This window comes from Pristiophorus japonicus, chromosome 1, assembly GCF_044704955.1.
Source record: "Pristiophorus japonicus isolate sPriJap1 chromosome 1, sPriJap1.hap1, whole genome shotgun sequence".
Classification (NCBI taxonomy): domain Eukaryota; kingdom Metazoa; phylum Chordata; class Chondrichthyes; family Pristiophoridae; genus Pristiophorus; species Pristiophorus japonicus.
Window position 1 is genome coordinate 198,940,595 of NC_091977.1, and position 24,187 is coordinate 198,964,781.

Consider the following 24,187-nt stretch of genomic DNA (forward strand, 5'->3'; position numbering starts at 1 on the left):
CCCGAACTTACACAGTCTCGCTAGACGTCTCAGGTCGGCAACGAATTCCGCCGCATTCTAGCCCGCTGAGCGAACGTGCGTGTAAAATCTGTATCTCGAGATGATGATGCCTTCGCCTGGCTTAAGGTGGTCCTGGAGGGCAGGAAAAAGAGTGGGAGAGCAATAGTGATAGGGGATTCAATTGTAAAGGGAATAGATAGGCGTTTCTGCGGCCGCAACCGAGACTCCAGGATGGTATGTTGCCTCCCTGGTGCAAGGGTCAAGGATGTCTCGGAGCGGGTGCAGGACATTCTAAAAAGGGAGGGAGATCAGCCAGTTGTCGTGGTGCACATTGGTACCAACGACATAGGTAAAAAAAGGGATGAGGTCCTACGAAACGAATTTAAGGAGCTAGGAGCTAAATTAAAAAGTAGGACCTCAAAAGTAGTAATCTCGGGATTGCTACCAGTGCCACATGATAGTCAGAGTAGGAATCGCAGGATAGCGCAGATGAATACGTGGCTTGAGCAGTGGTGCAGCAGGGAGGGATTCAAATTCCTGGGGCATTGGAACCGGTTCTGGGAGAGGTGGGATCAGTACAAACCGGACGGTCTGCACCTGGGCAGGACCGGAACTAATGTCCTCGGGAGAGTGTTTGCTAGTGCTGTTGGGAAGGATTTAAACTAATATGGCAGGGAGATGGGAACCAATGCAGGGAGACAGAGGGAAACAAAAAGGAGGCAAAAGCAAAAGACAGAAAGGAGATGAGGAAAAGTGGAGGGCAGAGAAACCCAAGGCAAAGAACAAAAAGGGCCACTGTACAGCAAAATTCTAAAAGGACAAAGGGTGTTAAAAAAACAAGCCTGAAGGCTTTGTGTCTTAATGCAAGGAGTATCCGCAATAAGGTGGATGAATTAACTGTGCAAATAGATGTTAACAAATATGATGTGATTGGGATTACGGAGACGTGGCTCCAGGATGATCAGGGCTGGGAACTCAACATCCAGGGGTATTCAACATTCAGGAAAGATAGAATAAAAGGAAAAGGAGGTGGGGTAGCATTGCTGGTTAAGGAGGAAATTAAGGCAATAGTTCGGAAGGACATTAGCTTGGATGATGTGGAATCTATATGGGTAGAGCTGCAGAATACCAAAGAGCAAAAAACGTTAGTGGGAGTTGTGTACAGACCTCCAAACAGTAGTAGTGATGTTGGGGAGGGCATCAAACATGAAATTAGGGGTGTGTGCAATAAAGGTGCAGCAGTTATAATGGGTGACTTTAATATGCACATAGATTGGGTTAACCAAACTAGAAGCAATACGGTGGAGGAGGATTTCCTGGAGTGTGTAAGGGATGGTTTTTTAGACCAATATGTCGAGGAACCAACTAGGGGGGAGGCCATCTTAGACTGGGTGTTGTATAATGAGAGAGGATTAATTAGCAATCTCGTTGTGCGAGACCCCTTGGGGAAGAGTGACCATAATATGGTGGAATTCTGCATTAGGATGGAGAATGAAACAGTTAATTCAGAGACCATGGTCCAGAACTTAAAGAAGGGTAACTTCGAAGGTATGAGGCGTGAATTGGCTAGGATAGATTGGCGAATGATACTGAAGGGGTTGACTGTGGATGGGCAATGGCAGACATTTAGAGACCGCATGGATGAACTACAACAATTGTACATTCCTGTCTGGCGTAAAAATAAAAAAGGGAAGGTGGCTCAACCGTGGCTATCAAGGGAAATCAGGGATAGTATTAAAGCCAAGGAAGTGGCATACAAATTGGCCAGAAATAGCAGCGAACCCGGGGACTGGGAGAAATTTAGAACTCAGCAGAGGAGGACAAAGGGTTTGATTAGGGCAGGGAAAATGGAGTACGAGAAGAAGCTTGCAGGGAACATTAAGACGGATTGCAAAAGTTTCTATAGATATGTAAAGAGAAAAAGGTTAGTAAAGACAAACGTAGGTCCCCTGCAGTCAGAATCAGGGGAAGTCATAATGGGGAACAAAGAAATGGCGGACCAATTGAACAAGTACTTTGGTTCGGTATTCACTGAGGAGGACACAAACAACCTTCCGGATATAAAAGGGGTCGGAGGGTCTAGTAAGGAGGAGGAACTGAGGGAAATCCTTATTAGTCGGGAAATTGTGTTGGGGAAATTGATGGGATTGAAGGTTGATAAATCCCCAGGGCCTGATGGACTGCATCCCAGAGTACTTAAGGAGGTGGCCTTGGAAATAGTGGATGCATTGACAGTCATTTTCCAACATTCCATTGACTCTGGATCAGTTCCTATGGAGTGGAGGGTAGCCAATGTAACCCCACTTTTTAAAGAAGGAGGGAGAGAGATAACAGGGAATTATAGACCGGTCAGCCTGACATCGGTAGTGGGTAAAATGATGGAATCAATTATTAAGGATGTCATAGCAGTGCATTTGGAAAGAGGTGATATGATAGGTCCAAGTCAGCATGGATTTGTGAAAGGGAAATCATGCTTGGAAAACCTTCTGGAATTTTTTGAGGATGTTTCCAGTAGAGTGGACAAGGGAGAACCAGTTGATGTGGTATATTTGGACTTTCAGAAGGCTTTCGACAAGGTCCCACACAAGAGATTAATGTGCAAAGTTAAAGCACATGGGATTGGGGGTAGTGTGCTGACATGGATTGAGAACTGGTTGTCAGACAGGAAGCAAAGAGTAGAAGTAAATGGGGACTTTTCAGAATGGCAGGCAGTGACTAGTGGGGTACCACAAGGTTCTGTGCTGGGGCCCCAGCTGTTTACACTGTATATTAATGATTTAGACGCGGGGATTAAGTGTAGTATCTCCAAATTTGCGGATGACACTAAGTTGGGTGACAGTGTGAGCTGCGAGGAGGATGCTATGAGGCTGCAGAGCGACTTGGATAGGTTAGGTGAGTGGGCAAATACATGGCAGATGAAGTATAATGTGGATAAATGTGAGGTTATCCACTTTGGTGGTAAAAACAGAGAGACAGACTATTATCTGAATGGTGACAGATTAGGAAAAGGGGAGGTGCAACGAGACCTGGGTGTCATGGTACATCAGTCATTGAAGGTTGGCATGCAGGTACAGCAGGCGGTTAAGAAAGCAAATGGCATGTTGGCCTTCATAGCGAGGGGATTTGAGTACAGGGGCAGGGAGGTGTTGCTACAGTTGTACAGGGCCTTGGTGAGGCCACACCTGGAGTATTGTGTACAGTTTTGGTCTCCTAACCTGAGGAAGGACATTCTTGCTATTGAGGGAGTGCAGCGAAGGTTCACCAGACTGATTCCCGGGATGGCGGGACTGACCTATCAAGAAAGACTGGATCAACTGGGCTTGTATTCACTGGAGTTCAGAAGAATGAGAGGGGACCTCATAGAAACGTTTAAAATTCTGACGGGGTTAGACAGGTTAGATGCAGGAAGAATGTTCCCAATGTTGGGGAAGTCCAGAACCAGGGGACACAGTCTAAGGATAAGGGGTAAGCCATTTAGGACCGAGATGAGGAGGAATTTCTTCACCCAGAGAGTGGTGAACCTGTGGAATTCTCTACCACAGAAAGTTGTTGAGGCCAATTCACTAAATATATTCAAAAAGGAGTTAGATGGAGTCCTTACTACTAGGGGAATCAAGGGGTATGGTGAGAAAGCAGGAATGGGGTACTGAAGTTGCATGTTCAGCCATGAACTCATTGAATGGCGGTGCAGGCTAGAAGGGCCGAATGGCCTACTCCTGCACCTATTTTCTATGTTTCTATGTTTCTATGTACCAGTGTACACAATTCTTCATACGTCTTCTCTGTTGGACTCACAGGCAGGAGTAGATTCTTTATCAGACCATGAATTTTTGGACCACAAATCGTGAGGAACACTGCCCGGCGCTGATCTGCATTGCCGACCTCCTCCATTTTGTTGGCCATGAAGAACTGGCTCAAACGGCTCACAAAGTCGGCCCAATCTTCTCCTTCCACAAATCGCTCCAACAATCCAATTGTGCTCATTTTTGCATGCAAAGGTTCTTGTTGCTTCGTGTTTAACAGTTATTGCACAAATGTGTGTGCAATAACTGTTAAACTGAGTACAGTTTAACTCCAAGAGGTATGACCTTGGCTCTGTTTTATTAAGGCCCAAAAGTGACTAATATACAAAATGGCTGGCCTTTTATACTTGGGCTCCAACCGTGACGTCATCTATTGGCTAGTGATCCCAAAAGTACACACACGACACCCGCCTCTGCAGGCTGCTGCTGCCTAGCATCTGGCTTCGCTGCAGGCTGCCTCCTAGCCCAGTATCTGGTGTGGGGGGGGTCCGCGTATCACACTCTCCACCTTAGGGGACACACTTGCTGAGGGCCTTTCTGGGGCAGCTCTCCAACCTCCCCTCTGTCGCCATATCTTTGGCTCTCTCCATGCTGGGCCGCAATGATAGCTGCGGCCCTTGCCCGCTGTCTCTGCAGCCGTTGGACCCGGCACCGCCTTCTCCTGCATGACTCCCTGGCACGCACAATGTGCAGGAGGTATTGGCCTGCCAGCACTGCCCCCATTTCCAACCCTTCGCCAAGGCCAGCCTCCTCGAAGTGCTGCAGGTGGAGGCGCCTCGAGCACTCACAAACAATCGCACATTGTATCCTCGCACAGCTTCTCAAAGACGGGGAAAAAGTCGCCGACACAAATCCAACAAAAAGCAACACACCTTTAAGGAATGCTGGCAGTGTGCATCAGAAACTATGCACCACCCAAAAAAAACAACTCTTGGCACCGCCGAGCAGTTGAGCCATTTTTATAGCGGAATGTGGCTTCCGGCCCGGGACCTCAGCGGTGCACGCTCTGATGTCGTACTTAGGAGTGCTGGCCAGCAGCGCGGTAGAAGTGGGGGGAAGCGGTGTCGTGATGGTCATCATCGGGAAGCCACAGCAGGGCAATTGGGCAAGCGGCGGCCATTACACGAAAAGTCGACGGCCGCTCCACTCCGCAGTGTGGCCGCTGATTTCAGGTGGTAACAGGCCTTAAGGGAAGGGACAATTTCAGCCCCTAGCTGTATTGCAGTGGAGACAGGCCTTAGAAAAAAATCTAAAAATGAATGATCTGAGAAATGTGGAAAAGATTACTAGCAGGAACTAGAAAATTAGAAAACCTACTAAAAACGACTGGATGAATTTCCTGTTGTATTACAGGTAGAAGAGTAGACACATGAAGGGTTTTCTCCCAAAATATTAATATGCTGCTATGTTACCTGTATGAAGTTAATGCCAGTCTTTATCTCTGCTGGCATTTAAAATTGGGAGATTGGTTAATAATTCTGGCAACCAGTCTCTGGCAGTCAGAGGCGGGAGTTCGTGGCGTTGGTGAGGCCTACAAAAGGCCAGCTGCTCCAGCTCCAGCCGGGAGAAAAAGCAAAAAAGAAACAGAAAGAAATCAAAAGGTGACGTCACAGCCAAAGGGGTAAGTGATTGACTGGTGATTGGTGAGTAACTTTTCTTTTTCTTTTTTATATCAGTAAGTAACCTGTTAACATTGTTGTCTTCTTTTTTATATCAGTAAGTAACCTGTTAACATTGTTGTCGCCAAATTAAGTGTATCTAGGGGTTAAGTCATGGCAGGAGAGCTCGGACACGTGATATGCTCCTCCTGTACCATGTGGGAACTCAGGGACACTTCTGGTGTCCCTGATGACTACGTGTGCGGGAAGTGTATCCGCCTCCAGCTCCTGATGGACCGCGTTGCGGAATTGGAGCTAAGGGTGGATTCACTCTGGAGCATGCACAATGCTGAGAATGACGTGAATAGCACGTTTAGTGAGTTGGTCTTACCGCAGGTGAAGGGTCTACAGCCGGATAGGGAATGGAAGACCAACAGGAAGAGCAGTGCAAGGAAGGTAGTGCAGGGGTCCCCTGCGGTCATCCCCCTGCAAAACAGATACACCGCTTTGGGTACTGTGGAGGGGACGCATCAGGGGAGAGCAGCAGCAGCCAAGTTCATGGCACCATGGCTGGCTCTGCTGCACAGGAGGGCAGGAAAAAGAGTGGGAGAGCTATATTGATAGGGGATTCGATTGCAAGGGGAATAGGTAGGCGTTTCTGTAGCCGCAACCAAGACTCCAGGATGGTATGTTGCCTCCCTGGTGCAAGGGTCAAGGATGTCTCGGAGTGGGTGCAGGACATTCTGAAAAGGGAGGGTGAACAGCCAGTTGTCGTGGTGCACATTGGTACCAACGATATAGGTAAAAAACGGGATGAGGTCCTAAGAGACGAATTTAAGGAGCTAGGAGCTAAATTAAAAAGTAGGACCTCACAAGTAGTAATCTCGGGACTGCTACCAATGCCACGTGCTAGTCAGAGTAGGAATCGCAGGATAGCTCAGATGAATACGTGGCTTGAGCAGTGGTGCAGCAAGGAGGGATTCAAATTCCTGAGGCATTGGAACCGGTTCTGGGGGAGGTGGGACCAGTATAAACCGGATGGTCTGCACCTAGGCAGGACCGGAACCAATGTCCTAGGGGGAGTGTTTGCTAATGTGTTGGGGAGGAGTTAAACTAATATGGCAGGGGGATGGGAACCAATGCAGGGAGACAGAGGGAAGCAAAATGGAGACAGAAGCAAAAGATAGAAAGCAGATGAGTAAAAGTGGAGGGCAGAGAAACCCAAGGCAAAAAACAAAAAGGGCCACTTTACAGCAAAATTCTAAAGGGTCAAAGTATATTAAAAAGGCAAGCCTGAAGGCTCTGTGCCTCAATGCGAGGAGTATTCGGAATAAGGTGGACGAATTAACTGTGCAGATAGCAGTTAACGGATACGATGTGGTTGCCATCACAGAGACATGGCTCCAGGGTGACAAAGGCTGGGAACTCAACATCCAAGGGTATTCAACATTTAGGAAAGATAGACAGAAAGGAAAAGGAGGCGGGGTGGCGTTGCTGGTTAAAGAGGAAATTAATGCAATTGTAAGGAAAGGCATTAGCTTGGATGATATAGAATCGGTATGGATGGAGCTACGGAATACCAAAGGGCAGAAAATGCTAGTGGGAGTTGTGTACAGACCTCCAAACAGTAGTAGTGATGTTGGGGGAGGGCATCAAACAGGAAATTAGAGATGCATGCAATAAAGGTGCAGCAGTTATCATGGGTGACTTTAATAAGCATATAGATTGGGCTAACCAAACTGGAAACAATACGGTGGAGGAGGATTTCCTGGAGTGCATAAGGGATGGTTTTCTAGACCAATATGTCGAGGAATCAACTAGGGGGGAGGCCATCTTAGACTGGGTGTTGTGTAATGAGAGAGGATTAATTAGCAATCTCGTTGTGCGAGGCCCCTTGGGGAAGAGTGACCATAATATGGTGGAATTCTACATTAGGATGGAGAAGGAAACAGTTAATTCAGAGACCATGGTCCAGAACTTAAAGAAGGGTAACTTTGAAGGTATGAGGTGTGAATTGGCTAGGATAGATTGGCGAATGATACTTAAGGGGTTGACAGTGGATGGGCAATGGCAGACATTTAGAGATCGCATGGATGAACTACAACAATTGTACATCCCTGTCTGGCATAAAAATAAAAACGGGAAGGTGGCTCAACCGTGGCTATCAAGGGAAATCAGGGATAGTATTAAAGCCAAGGAAGTGGCATACAAATTGGCCAGAAATAGCAGCGAACCCAGGGACTGGGAGAAATTTAGAACTCAGCAGAGGAGGACAAAGGATTTGATTAGGGCAGGGAAAATAGAGTACGAGAGGAAGCTTGCAGGGAACATTAAAATGGACTGCAAAAGCTTCTATAGATATGTAAAGAGAAAAAGGTTAGTAAAGACAAACGTAGGTCCCCTGCAGTCAGAATCAGGGGAAGTCATAACTGGGAACAAAGAAATGGCAGACCAATTGAACAAGTACTTTGGTTCGGTATTCACTAAGGAGGACACAAACAACCTTCCGGATATAAAAGGGGTCAGAGGGTCTAGTAAGAAGGAGGAACTGAGGGAAATCGGGAAATTGGGTTGGGGAAATTGATGGGATTGAAGGCTGATAAATCCCCAGGGCCTGATGGCCTGCATCCCAGAGTACTTAAGGAGGTGGCCTTGGAAATAGCGGATGCATTGACAGTCATTTTCCAACATTCCATAGACTCTGGCTCAGTTCCTATGGAGTGGAGGGTAGCCAATGTAACCCCACTTTTTAAAAAAGGAGGGAGAGAGAAAACAGGGAATTATAGACCGGTCAGCCTGACATCAGTAGTGGGTAAAATGATGGAATCAATTGTTAAGGATGTCATAGCAGCGCATTTGGTAAGAGGTGACATGATAGGTCCAAGTCAGCATGGATTTGTGAAAGGGAAATCATGCTTGACAAATCTTCTGGAATTTTTTGAGGATGTTTCCTGTAGAGTGGACAAGGGAGAACCAGTTGATGTGGTGTATTTGGACTTTCAGAAGGCTTTCGACAAGGTCCCACACAAGAGATTAATGTGCAAGGTTAAAGCACATGGGATTGGGGGTAGTGTGCTGACGTGGATTGAGAACTGGTTGGCAGGCATGAAGCAAAGAGTAGGAGTAAATGGATACTTTTCAGAACGGCAGGCAGTGACTAGTGGGGTACCGCAAGGTTCTGTGCTGGGGCCCCAGCTGTTTACATTGTACATTAATGATTTCGACGAGGGGATTAAATGTAGTATCTCCAAATTTGCGGATGACACTAAGTTGGGTGGCAGTGTGAGCTGCGAGGAGAATGCTATGAGGCTGCAGAGTGACTTGGATAGGTTAGGTAAGTGGGCAAATGCATGGCAGATGAAGTATAATGTGAATAAATGTGAGGTTATCCATTTTGGTTGTAAAAACAGAGAGACAGAGTATTATCTGAAAGGTGACAGATTAGGAAAAGGGGAGGTGCAACGAGACCTGGGTGTCATGGTACATTGAAGGTTGGCATGCAGGTACAGCAGGCGGTTAAGAAGGCAAATGGCATGTTGGCCTTCATAGCGAGGGGATTTGAGTACAGGGGCAGGGAGGTGTTACTACAGTTGTACAGGGCCTTGGTGAGGCCACACCTGGAGTATTGTGTACAGTTTTGGTCTCTTAACTTGAGGAAGGACATTCTTGCTATTGAGGGAGTGCAGCGAAGGTTCACCAGACTGATTCCCGGGATGGCGGGACTGACATATCAAGAAAGACTGGATCAAATGGGCTTGTATTCACTGGAGTTCAGAAGAATGAGAGGGGACCTCATAGAAACGTTTAAAATTCTGACGGGGTTAGACAGGTTAGATGCAGGAAGTATGTTCCCAATGTTGGGCAAGTCCAGAACCAGGGGTCACAGTCTAAGGATAAGGGGTAAGCCATTTAGGACCGAGATGAGGAGAAACTTCTTCACCCAGAAAGTGGTGAACCTGTGAAATTCTCTACCTCAGAAAGTTGTTGAGGCCAATTCACTAAATATATTCAAAAAGGAGTTAGATGTAGTCCTTACTATTAGGGGGGATCAAGGGGTATGGAGAGAAAGCAGGAATGGGGTACTGAAGTTGCATGTTCAGCCATGAACTCATTGAATGGCGGTGCAGGCTCGAAGGGCCGAATGGCCTACTCCAGCACCTATTTTCTATGTTTCTATGTTTCCACAAATGATACTGCAAGTAGAAAAGCTGGGGTGAATCCTACTGCAAAATTAAGCTTATTTATTTTACTCATTGGCTCATCATTCTTTCGTTAAACCATAAGCAGTTACAAAAAACCGTCAATAACAATTAAATGAATGATTCAAAATAATGTACAATGTTTAAAGAAAGTGACCACGAAATTGGGAGGTTTAGTGCAGGGCATGAAGGCTAGTTTTGCTGAAAAAATGGCGGCCACCTCGCTTCCATCTGCTTTCGACGCAGCAGCCGCCATCTTGTGGAGGACGGTAGCATTGCCGTTGCCTGCGCTCACTGCCACATGTAAATTATGCAGATCATGACATCAATCAGCGTGCAACGCCTGAATTGTCGCGTGATCTGTGATTTTGGCCATTGCCACTCTTGATACCGTCCTCTCCAAACCACGCACAGTGGATCATGCGTGCAGCAGTACTGCAGACATATTGCCAGCGTTTCTTAAAGGGACATACACATCTTTGAGGTAAATTTAGATTTTAGCTTTCGGACTTTTTTAAACATTTTATTGGAGTAGTGGCTTGGTGCAATACATTTAAAAAGTTGTTAAATTATGCAGGGAGTGCAGGGACATTTGCAAGACTTTGGCTCTTAAAAGAAGGCCTCTGGGAATACCACTTGCTCCCAGTCTTGGGGGATCTAGTTGCAGTCCCCCTTAGGCTGCAACATCACATGAAGCAGATCAGCAAAGGGGACAAGCTGCTTGCAGAGGGAAGAGGAGGAAGCAGAAGAGGAAAAAGCAGAAGAGGAAGGGGAAGGAAGGAGGCAACACAGACAGCCCCTTTCTGGCCGGGTTATCTGGGATTGAATCATCTGCCTGTGGTGCCAGTGACCACACCCCAATTCCACTTTCAACATTTGTCCCACACCTTACCTTCCCTCTGTTATTGACCATTATAGCTTCCTCTTGGCCAGATTGCTGAAATAAATGCTACCAAAAAGCAAGATTTTCAATCTGACTTTATCCACATATGTATCCAATATTACATCAAAAAATCAACTAATTACCTTTGTGCATTCCCTTTGTGATTGTCTTGCGTATGCCTTTGCCTGTCCTAGTGCTGTTATACAGTGGCTGTAGCATGGCTGGTGGAAAGGGGCTAACTTTCAGTGGGTGTCACTGCAGATGGTCTTGGAGGACGAACTTGATGAGCTGGTGGCTGGGAGTGTGAAATCTAGGGACAGTGTTTCTTCTTCTTTTATTTCCTCTCACTCTTCTTGATCACCCGCTAGCTGGGCAGGCTAGATTTTTTGGGTGTCTGAAAGTAAGGAAGGTGCAAGGGTAGAGTTGTGGTGGGGGCAGGGCGGGAAAGCAAGAGATGAATGCTTACACTATGGGAAGCTTGTAAATCAGAAGAGATTCTGGGATGAGGGGGAAATGGGATGTGAGAAGGAGGATAACATATGAGGATACCACCATCTTGTATTCTTTCAGCCCCACCACTGGCCAAGAGCTCAGCCATGCCCTTTCCAAGAATGGCCAGCACCGTCTCCTCCAAGGGGGTGAGATGAATCTAGGAATGTGAGGTGTGCCTTGTGTTTGGTAGTGATTGCTGGTAGGTGAAGAAAAAAATTGCAGGGCTACAGGGAAAGTGCGGGGGAGTGGGACTAGCTGAAGTGCTCTTGCAGAGAGCTGGCACAGGCCCGATGGGCTGAACGGCCCCCTTATGTGCTGTAACCATTCTATGATTTTGTGAGTGATGGGGGAAGGGGTCGTGCATTGAGCAGTGTGTGAGGCTAGTGGTGCTGTTGGTAGGAGATGGCTTTTGAAGATGCATTCACTGACCTTGACCACTCATCTGAGGTCATGATACTTCTTTCAGCACTGGAGTCAGGACCTGGGGGCGACACTGCAGGCAGTGATGGCCTCAGCGATGTGGTCCCACATCCTTCTTTCTGCAGGGCCGCCTGGCCTCCTGCGGGTAGAGGACCTCTCTTACAACGTTGACACCCTGCACAAAGCTGGAATTCTGCGTCCAGACCCTGGCCTGTTGAACCATTTGTGTTAGTGCTGAAGTTCTTTTCGCATTTTTTACATGCAGAAGACAGTTCAGTTTTCAGAGCTGCAGACTGCCTTGGAAAAGAATAGACTAGCTTTAAATAAAAGCAGCCTCGCACCAGGGACGCAACCTTGGGCCCCCTGCTGAGCGCACAGTCTGTGCACTGCAATAATGTAAAGTAGCAGGCAGCACCAAACTGACAAAAGGTGCCGCTGCTGGGTAGTTTGGAGGGTTGTTGCAGCTAGCCCCGCATACATCAAACTTTGGTTCTTGTGAATTATCAGATCAGAAAGAAAGAATGAATTACATTTATATAGAGCCTTTCACAACCTCAGTACATCCCAAAGCACTTTACTCAAATGAAGTACTTTTTTTAAGCGTTGTCACTGTTGTAATGTAGGAAACATGGCTGCCAATTGTGCACAGTAAGATCCCACTAACAGCACTGTAATAGTGACCAGATAGTCTGTTTTAGTTATGTTGATTGAGGGATAAATATTGGCTAGGATAACTCCCCTGCTCTTCTTCGAAATAGTGCCATGGGATCTTTTACATCCAACTGAGAGAGCAGACATCGGTTTAACATCTGATCCGAAAGACGGCACCCCCCTACAGTACAACACTGGAGTGTCAGCCTAGATTTTTGTGCTCAGGTCTCTGGAGTGAGACTTGAACCCACAATCTTCTGACTCAGAAGCGATAGCGCTGCCAACTGACTCTCAAGGGATGCGAATTATAATTTGCAGAGCTTCATAATGTAGTCCATGTATATCAAATGTACCTGAAAGTGTCCATTTTTGACTGCATCCTGCAGAGGTGTCACACCATTCAACCCCTTACAGTTTACATCTGCGCCAGCTGATAACACTACCACCACAGCATCATAGAAACCTTTGATACTTGCTTCATGCAAGGCTGTCCAACCTAGAGCAAAGGAGAATATTTCAGAGGTTAATACAGAGATGTAAGGATCTAGAGCTATGCTACTAATAACCATGTAGTTAGATTTTGGACTATTTATGTTACATGAATCATCTGTGTTGTGTATGCAATAACTCAATAGACTGAATACTGTAAACTCCGAACAGGTACAAACCTGGCTCTGCTTTATTAGGGCCCAAAGTGACTACATTACAAGATGGCTGGCCTTTTATACCTGGGCCGTACAGATGTGCGCACAGCCCAATGACCTCCGACAGTGGCGCCACCTGGTGGCTAGTAAACCCAAGCATACATATATGACAATATTCCCCTTTAAGATATTACTAACAGTCTTTTTACAAATTGAGACGGTCCGGGGCTTTCTGCTCCCGAGTTGATCGTCTCAGTTCAACTCCAGCCTTGGGTGAGCATTCTGAATCTGTTATGACTGGGGGCTGGGTAGCCGATCTGATGGGAGTGGTAATAACCACGTCAGGGATTGAAAGTCCAGATTCATTGACCATGTCAGTGATTGAAAGTCCAGATTCATTGATGACAGCAGAGTCCTCTGATGACTGAAGGTGGGTTGGTTGGTCACTGATTGTGTCTTCCTCCGGTTCATCCGTGTGCCGCAGCTTTATCTGATCAACATATTTCCTGCATGTCTGCCCATTCTTGAGCTTAACAATAAACACTCTGTTACCCTCCTTGGATGTAACAGTACCGGCGATCCATTTGGGACCTTGACCATAATTCAGTACATACACAGGATCATTGATAAAAATGTCATGTGACACAGTAGCACGATCTTGATACCCTTGCTGACTTTGACGTCTGTATTCGACACAATTATTCAAGTCAGGGTGGACAAGAGAGAACATGCCTGGTCTTGAGACCTCGCTTCATCAATAGTTCAGCAGGGGAGACCCCGGTAAGCATAAAGAAACATATAAAACAGGTGCAAGAGTAGGCCATTCGGCCCTTCGAGCCTGCACCACCATTCAATAAGATCATGGCTGATCATTCACCCCTTTCCTGCTTTCTCTCCATACCCTTTGATCCCTTTAGCCGTAAGGGCCATATCCAACTCCCTCTAAAGTATGGTGTCTTGTCCTGTAACTAAGCAATATGCGTGACAAGCGTGTTTGCAGTGAACCTTGAGTTACACGTTTCATACTCTGCTTGATGGTTTGGACCGTACGCTCTGCTTGTCCACTGGATGCGGGTTTGAATGGTGCTGATCTCACATGTTTGATACCATTGAGTTTCATGAACTCTTGAAACTCCATACTGGTGAAGCAAGATCCGTTGTCGCTTACAATGATGTCAGGCAGACCATGCGTAGCAAACATGACACGAAGGCTCTCAATGGTAGCTGTGGATGTGCTGGATGACATGATTGTACACTCTATCCACTTGGAATATGCATCCACCACAACGAAGAACATCTTCCCCAGGAAGGGACCTGCAAAGTCGATGTGGATCCTGGACCATGGTTTAGATGGCCACGACCACAGACTCAGCGATGATTCCGCTGGTGCTTTACTAAGCTGCATGCAAGTGTTGCACTGATGTACACATGATTCCAGATCAGAGTCAATTCCAGGCCACCATACATGAGACCTGGCAATGGCTTTTATCATGACAATACCAGGATGCGTGTTATGTAGATCATGCACAAATTTCTCTCTGACTTTCTTGGGCATAACAACACGATTACCCCACAGTATACAATCTGATTGAATGGATAGTTCATCTTTGCGACGGATTTAAGGTTTGGTCTCCTCACACAGTTGCTTGGATATGGCAGACCAATCACCACTAAGGATACAACATTTCACAACCGATAATATCGGGTCCTGGCTGATCCAGGTCTTCACTTGTTGGGCTGTGACGGGGGTTCCTTCACTTTCAAAAACATCCATGACTAACAGTAGTTCTGCCTGTTGTAGCGTTTCCACCTCAGGTCTGGGCAATGGCAGACGGCGCAATGCATTGGCACAATTCTCAGTGCCAGGTCTATGGTGAATGACATAATCATAGGCAGATAATGTCAGCACCCACCTCTGGATGTGGGACGATGCATTGGTATTGATACCTTTGTTTTCCGAAAACAATGAAATGAGCGGCTTGCGATCTGTTTCTAGTTCAAACCTGTTATATATGTAAACCTGTAAATACCTTGTTTAACCACCAGAGGGCTCATCCCCTGGAGTCCCAAGGGATCCCACAATCCCATGGGAGCACCTGTACATAAGGAGGCATCACAGGCTCGAGAGGCACTCTCGAGACCTGAATAAAGGACTACGGTCACACCTTTCTTTGTGCTCACATTATCTAGTCTGACTCTTTATTCAAGACATAACAACTGGCAACGAGATACAGATAATGAACCCCACCGCAACAATGCAGAGAACCGTGGGCATCCTGGAGAAATTTTCGGAGGGAGATGATTAGGAAACCTTTATGAGCGACTCGACCAATACTTCGTGGCCAACGAGCTGGAAGGAGAAGCGAACGCTACCAAACGAAGGGTGATCCTCCTCACCGTTTGCGGGGCACTAACATATGGCCTCATGAAAAATCTGCTTGCTCCAGCAAAACCTACAGAGAAGTCATACGATGATTTGTGCACACTGGTCCGGGAGCATCTAAATACGAAGGAAAGCGTTCTGATGGCAAGGTACCAGTTCTACATGTACAAGAGGTCTAAAGGCCAGGAAGTGGCGAGCTACGTCGTGAGCATTGCAGGACATTGCGAATTTGAAGGACATTTGGAGCACATGCTCAGGGACTTCTTTGTACTTGGCGTTGCCATGAAGTAATACTTCGCAAACTTTTGACTGTAGAGACCCCAACCTTGAGTAAAGCCATAGCGATAGCCCAGGCGCTCATCGGCACCAGTGACAATACCAAACAAATCTCTCAGCACACGAGTGCTGTTGCAACTACTGTGAACAAAGTAATGTTGTTTTCGAATCGTAACGTACAGGGCACGACTCCCATGCCTGCAGCTGCACTTCCACAGATGTCTCAGAGTCCACCATCAAGGGTGGTGAATGCAAGGCCATTAACACCTTGTTGGCGCTGCGGAGGTGATCATCGCTTCCATTCATGCTGCTTCAAAGGATACGTTTGCAAGGGCTGTGGAACAATGGGACACCTCCAACGTATGTGCAGGCGAGCTGCAAACCCTGCTAATCCTGTGAACCACCATGTTGCAGAGGAGGACAGATCCACGGGGGATCACGACGAACCAGAGCCTCAGATTGAGGAGGCAGAGGTATATGGGGTGCACACATTTACCACAAAGTGTCCCCCGATAATGCTGAAGGTTGAATTAAATGAACTCCCGGCGTTAATGGAGCTGGACATGGGCGCAAGCCAGTCAATTATGAGCAAAATGACTTTCGCTAAATTGTGGTGCAGCAAGGCCTCAAGGCCAGTCCTGACTCCCATTCGCACTAAACTGAAAACTTACACAAAGGAACTGATTCCCGTAATCGGCAGTGCTACCGTAAAGGTCTCCTACGATGTAGCGGTGCACAAATTACCGCTCTGGGTGATACCGGGCGATGGCCCCACGCTGTTCGGCAGGAGCTGGCTGGGAAAGATACGCTGGAACTGGGATGACGTCCGAGCGCTCTCGTCCGTTGACGACACTTCTTGTGCCCAGGTCTTAAACAATTTCCCCTCGCTGTTCAAACCAGGTATCGGGAAGTTCCAAGGAGCAAAAGTGCAGATCCATTTGATTCTGGGGGCGTGACCCATCCATCACAAGGCGAGAGCGGTACCGTACATGATGAGAGAGGGTGGAGATCGAGCTGGACCGGCTGCAACGAGAGGGCATCATTTCGCCAATCGAATTCAACAAGTGGGCCAGTCTGATTGTTCCAGTCCTCAAGGAAGACGGTACCGTCAGAATCTGTGGTGATTACAAAGTAACAATCAATCGTTTCTCCCTGCAGGATCAATACCCACTACTAAAGGCAGACGACCTACTTGCGACGCTGGCGGAAGGAAAAACGTTCACGAAGCTGGACATGACCTTGGCCTACATAACGCAGGAGCTGGAGGAATCATCGAAGGGCCTCACCTGCATCAACATGCACAAAGGTCTCTTAATTTACAACAGATGCCTGTTTGGGATTCAATCAGCCGCGGCGTTATTCCAGAGGAACGGAAAGCTTGCTGAAGTCGGTGAAGTCGGTCCCGCGCACCGTGGTCTTCCAGGACAATATCTCGGTTACAAGTCGGGACACCGTCGAGCATCTGCAGAACCTGGAGGAGGTTCTTAGCCCTGGTGCTTGAAGTGGAGTTCTTGGGGTGAAGTATCACGGCAGACGGCATCAGGCCCACCGATTCGAAGACGGAGGCAATCAAGAACGCACCGAGACCACCGAACGTGACGAAGCTACGGTTGTTTCTAGGACTCCTGAACTACTTTGGTAACTTCTTACCTGGTCTTAGCACACTGTTAGAACCACTGCACTCTTTACTGCATAAAGGAGATGAATGGGTATGGGATAAAAACCAAGAAAATTCCTTTGAGAAAGCTAGAAAACTGTTATGCTCAAACAAATTGCCTGTGTTGTATAATCCATGTAAACGTTTGGTACTAGCACGTGATGCGTCGTCATACGGTGTCGGGTGTGTATTGCAACAAGCTAATGAATCTGGGAAATTGCAACCAGTAGCTTATGCATCCAGAAGTCTGTCTAAGGCTGAGAGGGCCTACAGCATGATCGAAAAAGAAGCGTTAGCGTGCGTTTATGGAGTAAAGAAAATGCATCAATATCTGTTTGGGCTATAATTTCAATTGGAAACCGACCATAAGCCACTTATTTCCCTCTTTTCTGAAAGTAAGGGGATAAATACAAATGCATCAGCCCGCATCCAGAGATGGGCGCTCATGTTGTCCACATACAACTATGCCATCTGCCACAGGCCAGGCACAGAAAACTGTGCCGATGCTCTCAGTAGGCTGCCATTGCCCACCACAGGGGTGGAGATGGCACAGCCCGCGATTTAGTTATGGTAATGGAAGCATTCAAGAGTGAGCAATCACCTGTTACCGCCCGACAGATTAGAACCTGGAGGAGCCAGGACCCCTTACTGTCCTTCGTAAAAAACTGTGTGTTCCATGGGAGTTGGTCGAGTGTCCCGGGAGAGATGCAGGAAGAGCTAAAGCCATACCAGCGGCGCAGAGATGAAATGTCCATACAGGTAGACTGCCTCTTATCGAGTAATTGGATAGTGGTGCCAAAAAAGGGCAGGGACACTTTCATTAGTGACCTCCATCGTACCCACCTAGGCATTATAATGATGAAAGTGATAGCCAGATCCCATGTGTGGTGGCCCGGTATCGATGCGGACTTAGAGTCCTGCGTGCACAAATGTAACACATGTTCACAGTTAAGCAATGCACCCAGTGAGGCGCCACTAAGTTTATGGACCTGGCCCTCCAAACTGTGGTCTAGGGTCCATGTTGACTATGCAAGCCCATTCTTGGGAAAAATATTCCTTGTGGTTGTAGATGCATACTCCAAATGGATTGAATGTGAGATAATGTCAGCAAGCACGTCTGCTGCCACCATTGAAGGCCTGCGGGCCATGTTTGCCACGCACGGCCTGCCCGATGTCCTTGTGAGTGACAATGGGCCATGCTTCACCAGTGCCGAGTTCAAAGAGTTCATGACCAGTAATGGGATCAAACATGTCACTTCTGCCCCTTTCAAACCAGCGTCCAATGGTCAGGCCGAGCGAGCAGTGCAAACAATCAAGCAGAGCTTGAAGAGGGTAACTGAAGGCTCACTGCAGACTCGCCTATCCCGAGTCCTGCTTAGTTACCGCACCAGACCCCACTCACTCACTGGGGTTTCCCCGCTGAACTGCCCATGAAACGGGCACTTAAGACAAGGCTCTTGTTAGTCCACTCTGATCTACACGAACAGGTAGAGAGCAGGCGGCTTCAACAGAACACATATCATGATCGCGCAAATGTGTCACGCGAAATCGAGATTAATGATCCTGTATTTGTGTTAAACTATGGACAAGGTCCCAAATGGCTTCCCGGCACATTCGTGGCCAAAGAGAGGAGATGGGTGTTTCAGCTCAAACCTTCAAATGGACTCACCTGCAGGAAACAGTTGGACCAAACCAAACTCAGATTCACGGACTATCCAGAACAACCCACAATAGACTCTGTCTTTTTCGACCCTCCAACTCACACACAAGTGGCAACCGACCCAGCGTTTGACCACGAAGCAGAACCCATCATCTGCAACAGCCCAGCAGGACTCACCACACCCAGCAGCCCGGCAAGGCCAGCTGCGCATCAGCCCAGCGAGGGCCCAACAAACGACTCACCAAAACAAGCATTTGCACCGAGACGATCAACCAAGGAAAGGAAGGCCCCAGATCGACTCACATTGTAAATAGTTACACTATTGACTTTGGGGTGGGGGGACAGAGTGTTGTTATATATGTAAACCTGTAAATATCATGTTTAACCACCAGAGGGCTCATCCCCTGGAGTCCCAAGGGATCCCACAATCCCTTGGGAGCACCTGTACATAAGGAGGCCTCACAGGCTGGAGAGTCACTCTGGAGACCTGAATAAAGGACTATGGTCAGACGTTACTTTGAGCTCACAGTATCTGGTCAGATTCTTTATGCAAGACATAACAAAACCGAAGACCAAACAGGCACTGATGCATCTTTTTAACCTCATATACACAGGCTAGTGCTTCTTTCTCTCCCATGCTGTAGGCTCTTTCTGCCTTTGACAAACTTTTCGAAGCATATGCAACAGGTTGTAATTTGCCTGACTCATTAGCTTGTTGGAGCACGCAACCAACTCCACAAGACAAAGCATCACAGGCCAATACTAGACGCTTACATGGATCATAATATACCAGCAGTTTGTTAGAGCAAAGCAGATTAGTAGCTTTCTCAAAAGCTCTATCTTGAGACGCACCCCAAACCCAGCTGTTGCCTTTTCTTAGCAGCATTTGCAGTGGCTCTAATAACGTGCTCAATCTATGTAAGAAATTACCAAAGTAGTTGAGTAGACCAAGGAACGAACGCAGCTCCGTTACATTCTGAGGCTTGGGTGCATTTTTGATGGCCTTGGTTTTCGAGTCCGTAGTGCTGATACCGTCAGCAGCAATTTTCCTCCCCAGGATGCCATGAAGACGTACTTCGAATGTTTCAGTCTGAGTCCCACTTTGTCCACACAATGTAGAACCTCTTCCAGGTTGTTCAGATGTTCGGCGGAGTCACGACCTGTGACCAGTATGTCATCTTGAAACACAATAGTTCTGGGGATGGACTTCAGTAGACTCTCCATGTTCCTCTGAAAAATGGCTGCAGCCGAGTGAATTCCAAAAGGGCACCTGTTGTAGATAAACAGTCCTTTATGAGTGTTGATGCACGTAAGTTTCTTCGATGTCTCGACCAGCTCCTGTGTCATGTAGGCCGACGTCAGATCCAGTTTTGTGAACGACTTCCCCCCTGCTAGTGTTGCAAACAGGCCATCAGCCTTCGGTAACCTGTTTTGAAACTCGGTTGATCATAACCTTGTAGTCTCCACAAATCTTGACAGTGCCATCACTTTTCAACACGGGAACAATGGTGCTGGCCCATTCGTTAAATTCAATCAGTGACATGATCCCTTTGTGCTGGAGGTCTGTCCAGTTCAATTTCGACCTTCTCCCTTATCCTGTACGGAACTGCCCGAGCTTTATGATGGACGGATCTTGCATCCGAGTCCATGTGGATCTGCACCTTGGCTCCCGTGAAATTGTTGATGCCTGGTTCAAACAGTGAGGGGAACTTGCTCAGCACTTGAGTACATGGACTATCCTCCTCCGACGACAACGCTTTGACCTCGTTCCAGTTCCATTTGACTTTTTCTAACCAGTTCCTGACGAACAGCGTTAGACCATTGCCTGGAGCAATCCATAACGATAAATCGTAAAGCGCACCATCATACGATACCTTGATTACTACACTGCCAATCACCGTTATGAGTTCTTTAGTGTACGTATGCAACTTGGCATTGACTGGACTCAGCTTAGGCCTCACAGCCTTAGTATCCCACAGCCTGTCGAATGTCCTCTGGCTCATTAAGTTTTACATTAATCATTATCGGCTGGCTCTTTGTTAGGAATGAATACAGTCCATACACTTCCTCCTCTGGTATCTTGGATTGCATATTCGGATCCGCGCTAGACAAGTCATCATCCTCCACGTGGTGTGTCGCAGCACGCTTGCTCAATTGCGGACACATGCACTGGAGATGCCCCACTCTCGAACAGCCTTTACAAATATACTGTTTAAACCAAGACTGATGATACCGATGATTTCCCCCACAACGCCAACACGGTGATATCGAATTCATTCCCATTGGTGGACTTTAAGCAACCACAGGTTTCACGTACGCAGATGGCTAGGCCCTGCCATATGCAGCTCTGCCAAACGACGATACTATCTTGCTTACAGTACTTGCCGAGTTCCGATTTTTTAATGATACCTGCTTTAAGCTTTTATCCGTAGTCATGCGTGCCTGGGCAATCGTGATGGCTTTGCTCAAATCCAACGTCTCCGCTGCCAGTAGCTTACGCAGGATCACCTCGTGGTTGATGCCGATTACAAAGAAGTCCCGCAGTATGTCTGCCAATGCAGTTTCGAACTTACACAGTCCAGCTAGATGTCTTAGGTCGGCAACGAATTCTGATACATCCTGGCCCTCAGAACGAACGTGCATATAGAATCGATATCTTGAGATAATGATGCCTTCATCTGGTTTGAGATGGTCACGTGCCAGAGCATACAATGTTTCATAGTCCTTGTCCGTTGGATTGAAGGGCGAGAGGAGATTCTTTATGAGTCCATAGATTTTCGGACCGCAAACCGTGAGAAGGACCGCCTGGCGCCGAACTGCATCTGCCTCTTTCTCCATTTTGTTGCCGATGAAGTACTGGTTCAAGTGGGCTACAAAATCTGCCCAATCTTCTCCCTCCACGAATCGCTCCAGAATTCCAATTGTGCTCATTTTTGCATGCGAAGGTTCTTGTTACTTCATCGCCAAATGTCGTGTATGCAATAACTCAATAGACTGAATATTGCAAACTCCGAACAGGTACAAACCTGGCTCTACTTTATTAGGGCCAAAAGTGATTACATTACAAGATGGCTGGCCTTTTATACCTGGCCCGCAGACACGTGCGCACAGGCCAATGACCTCCGACAGTGGCACCATCTGGTGGCTAGTAAATCCAAGTATACATGCATGACAATTTGGAACAATCACATTAAGAATTCACAATTAAAAATGTCCTGTGAAATGAGGTGGTGAAGACAGATCTCCTCAGGTGCAGGTCCTGGGGAAGTGATGGATGTGGCAAAACATCTCAAGGGTGGTTGCAGCTGCATTCAGTGGCCACCGCCCAAGCTGCTCTTCCTCATCTCAATTATACAGTGCAATGAGAAGCTCCCCCCCTTCCCCTCCTCCGCAAAAGGAATGTCTATCCTCATCTCTTTATAAGGAGTGACATCAAAGTCAGTAGTAACTAAGAATAATGAAGCCAAGTATTAATTGTGGGCGACAAACAATAAAAAATAGAGGACATGCAGCAAAAACAACTAATGCATAGAGCAACATGCAGCAAAGGGAACATACAAACACAGTCCCGCCCCCAAAACAATAAACTTACCTGTTGGTTACATGGCCTCATTATTTGGGATGCTTTTCCTATTAGAGATTTGGGAGTGCAAGGCCAGGTGCCAATTTCCTGAGCCGCACCTGCTGAGAGTTAGGTTTCATGCCACTGGTGGGAGTGGGGTGGGGTCATTGCAAAATTTATCCTTACCTAGATGAATACATGGCTTGAGTAGTGTTGCAGCAGGGAGGGATTCAAATTCCTGGGGCATTGGAACCGGTTCTGGGGGAGGTGGGACCAGTACAAACCGGATGGTCTGCACCTGGGCAGGACTGGAACCAATGTCCTCGGGAGAGTGTTTGCTAGTGCTGTTGGAGAGGAGTTAAACTAATATGGCAGGGGGATGGGAACCAATGCAGGGAGACAGAGGGAAACAAAATGGAGACAGAAGCAAAAGACAGAAAGGAGATGAGTAAAAGTGGAGGGCAGAGAAACCCAAGGCAAAAAACAAAATGGGCCACTGTACAGCAAAATTCTAAAGGGTCAAAGTGTAATTAAAAAGGCAAGCCTGAAAGCTCTGTGCCTCAATGCGAGGAGTATTCGGAACCCGGGAGAGGGCTCTGAGCTAGTTAGAGTGGGTGAGAGCTCAGATGAACAGGACCCCAAGAAAGAATGCAAAAGGCAGGAGGCAACAGAGCAGAGTAGTACTGGGGTAAGGGTAAACCACAAGGTGATAGGAAGGGACAATATGTATGAATATAAGGGGACTGCAGGAGGGGTCAAAACTAAAAATCATGGTTTAAAAACTAGTATTAAAACACTCTACCTAAACGCACGCAGCATTCGAAATAAAGTAAATGAGTTGACGGCACAAATCATTACAAATGGGTATGATTTGGTGGCCATTACAGAAACGTGGTTGCAGAGGGGCCAAGACTGGGAATTAAACATACAGGGGTATCTGACAATTCGGAAGGATAGACAAGAAGGGAAAGGAGGTGGGGTAGCTCTGTTAATAAAGGATGATATCAGGGCAGTTGTGAGAGATGATATTGGCTCTAATGAACAAAATGTTGAATCATTGTGGGTGGAGATTAGAGATAGTAAGGGGAAAAAGTCACTGGTGGGCGTAGTTTATAGGCCCCCAAATAATAACTTCAAGGTGGGGCGGACAATAATCAAGGGAATAATGGAGGCATGTGAAAAAGGAACGGCAGTAATCATGGGGTATTTTAACCTACATATCGATTGGTCAAATCAAATCGCACGGGGTAGCCTGGAGGAGGAATTCATAGAATGCATATGGGATTGTTTCTTAGAACAGTATGTTACAGAACCTACAAGGGAGCAAGCTATCTTAGATCTGGTCCTGTGTAATGAGTCAGGAATAATAAACGATCTCCTAGTAAAAGATCCTCTCGGAATGAGTGATCACAGGATGGTTGAATTTGTAATACAGATTGAGGGTGAGGAAGTAGTGTCTCAAACGAGCGTACTATGCTTAAACAAAGGGGACTACAGTGGGATGAGGGCAGAGTTGGCTAAAGTAGACTGGAAACACAAACTAAACGGTGGCACAATTGAGGAACAGTGGAGGGCTTTTAAGGAGCTCTTTCATAGTGCTCAACAAAATTATATTCCAGTGAAAAAGAAGGGCGGTAAGAGAAGGGATAACCAGCTGTGAATAACCAAGGAAATAAAGGAGAGTATCAAATTAAAAACCAATGCGTATAAGGTGGCCAAGGTTAGTGGGAAACTAGAAGATTGGGAAAATTTTAAACGACAGCAAAGAATGACTAAGAAAGCAATAAAGAAAGGAAAGCTAGATTACGAAAGTAAACTTGCGCAAAACATAAAAACAGATAGTAAAAGTTTTTACCGATATATAAAACGGAAGAGAGTGACTAAAGTAAATGTTGGTCCCTTAGAAAATGAGAAGGGGGATTTAATAATGGGAAATGTGGAAATGGCTGAGACCTTAAA

General features: G+C 46.9%; 1 protein-coding gene across 1 annotated transcript in view; it reads right to left on the bottom strand.

Moving 5' to 3' along the window:
- The window catches only part of LOC139260133 (ankyrin repeat domain-containing protein 31-like), a 294,522-nt gene that overhangs the window by 148,514 nt on the left and 121,821 nt on the right, over positions 1 to 24,187 (bottom strand). The window contains exon 11 of the mRNA XM_070876378.1: positions 12,400 to 12,542. Coding sequence (XP_070732479.1) covers positions 12,400 to 12,542 — 143 coding nt within the window. The remainder of the gene's footprint in view (positions 1 to 12,399; positions 12,543 to 24,187) is intronic.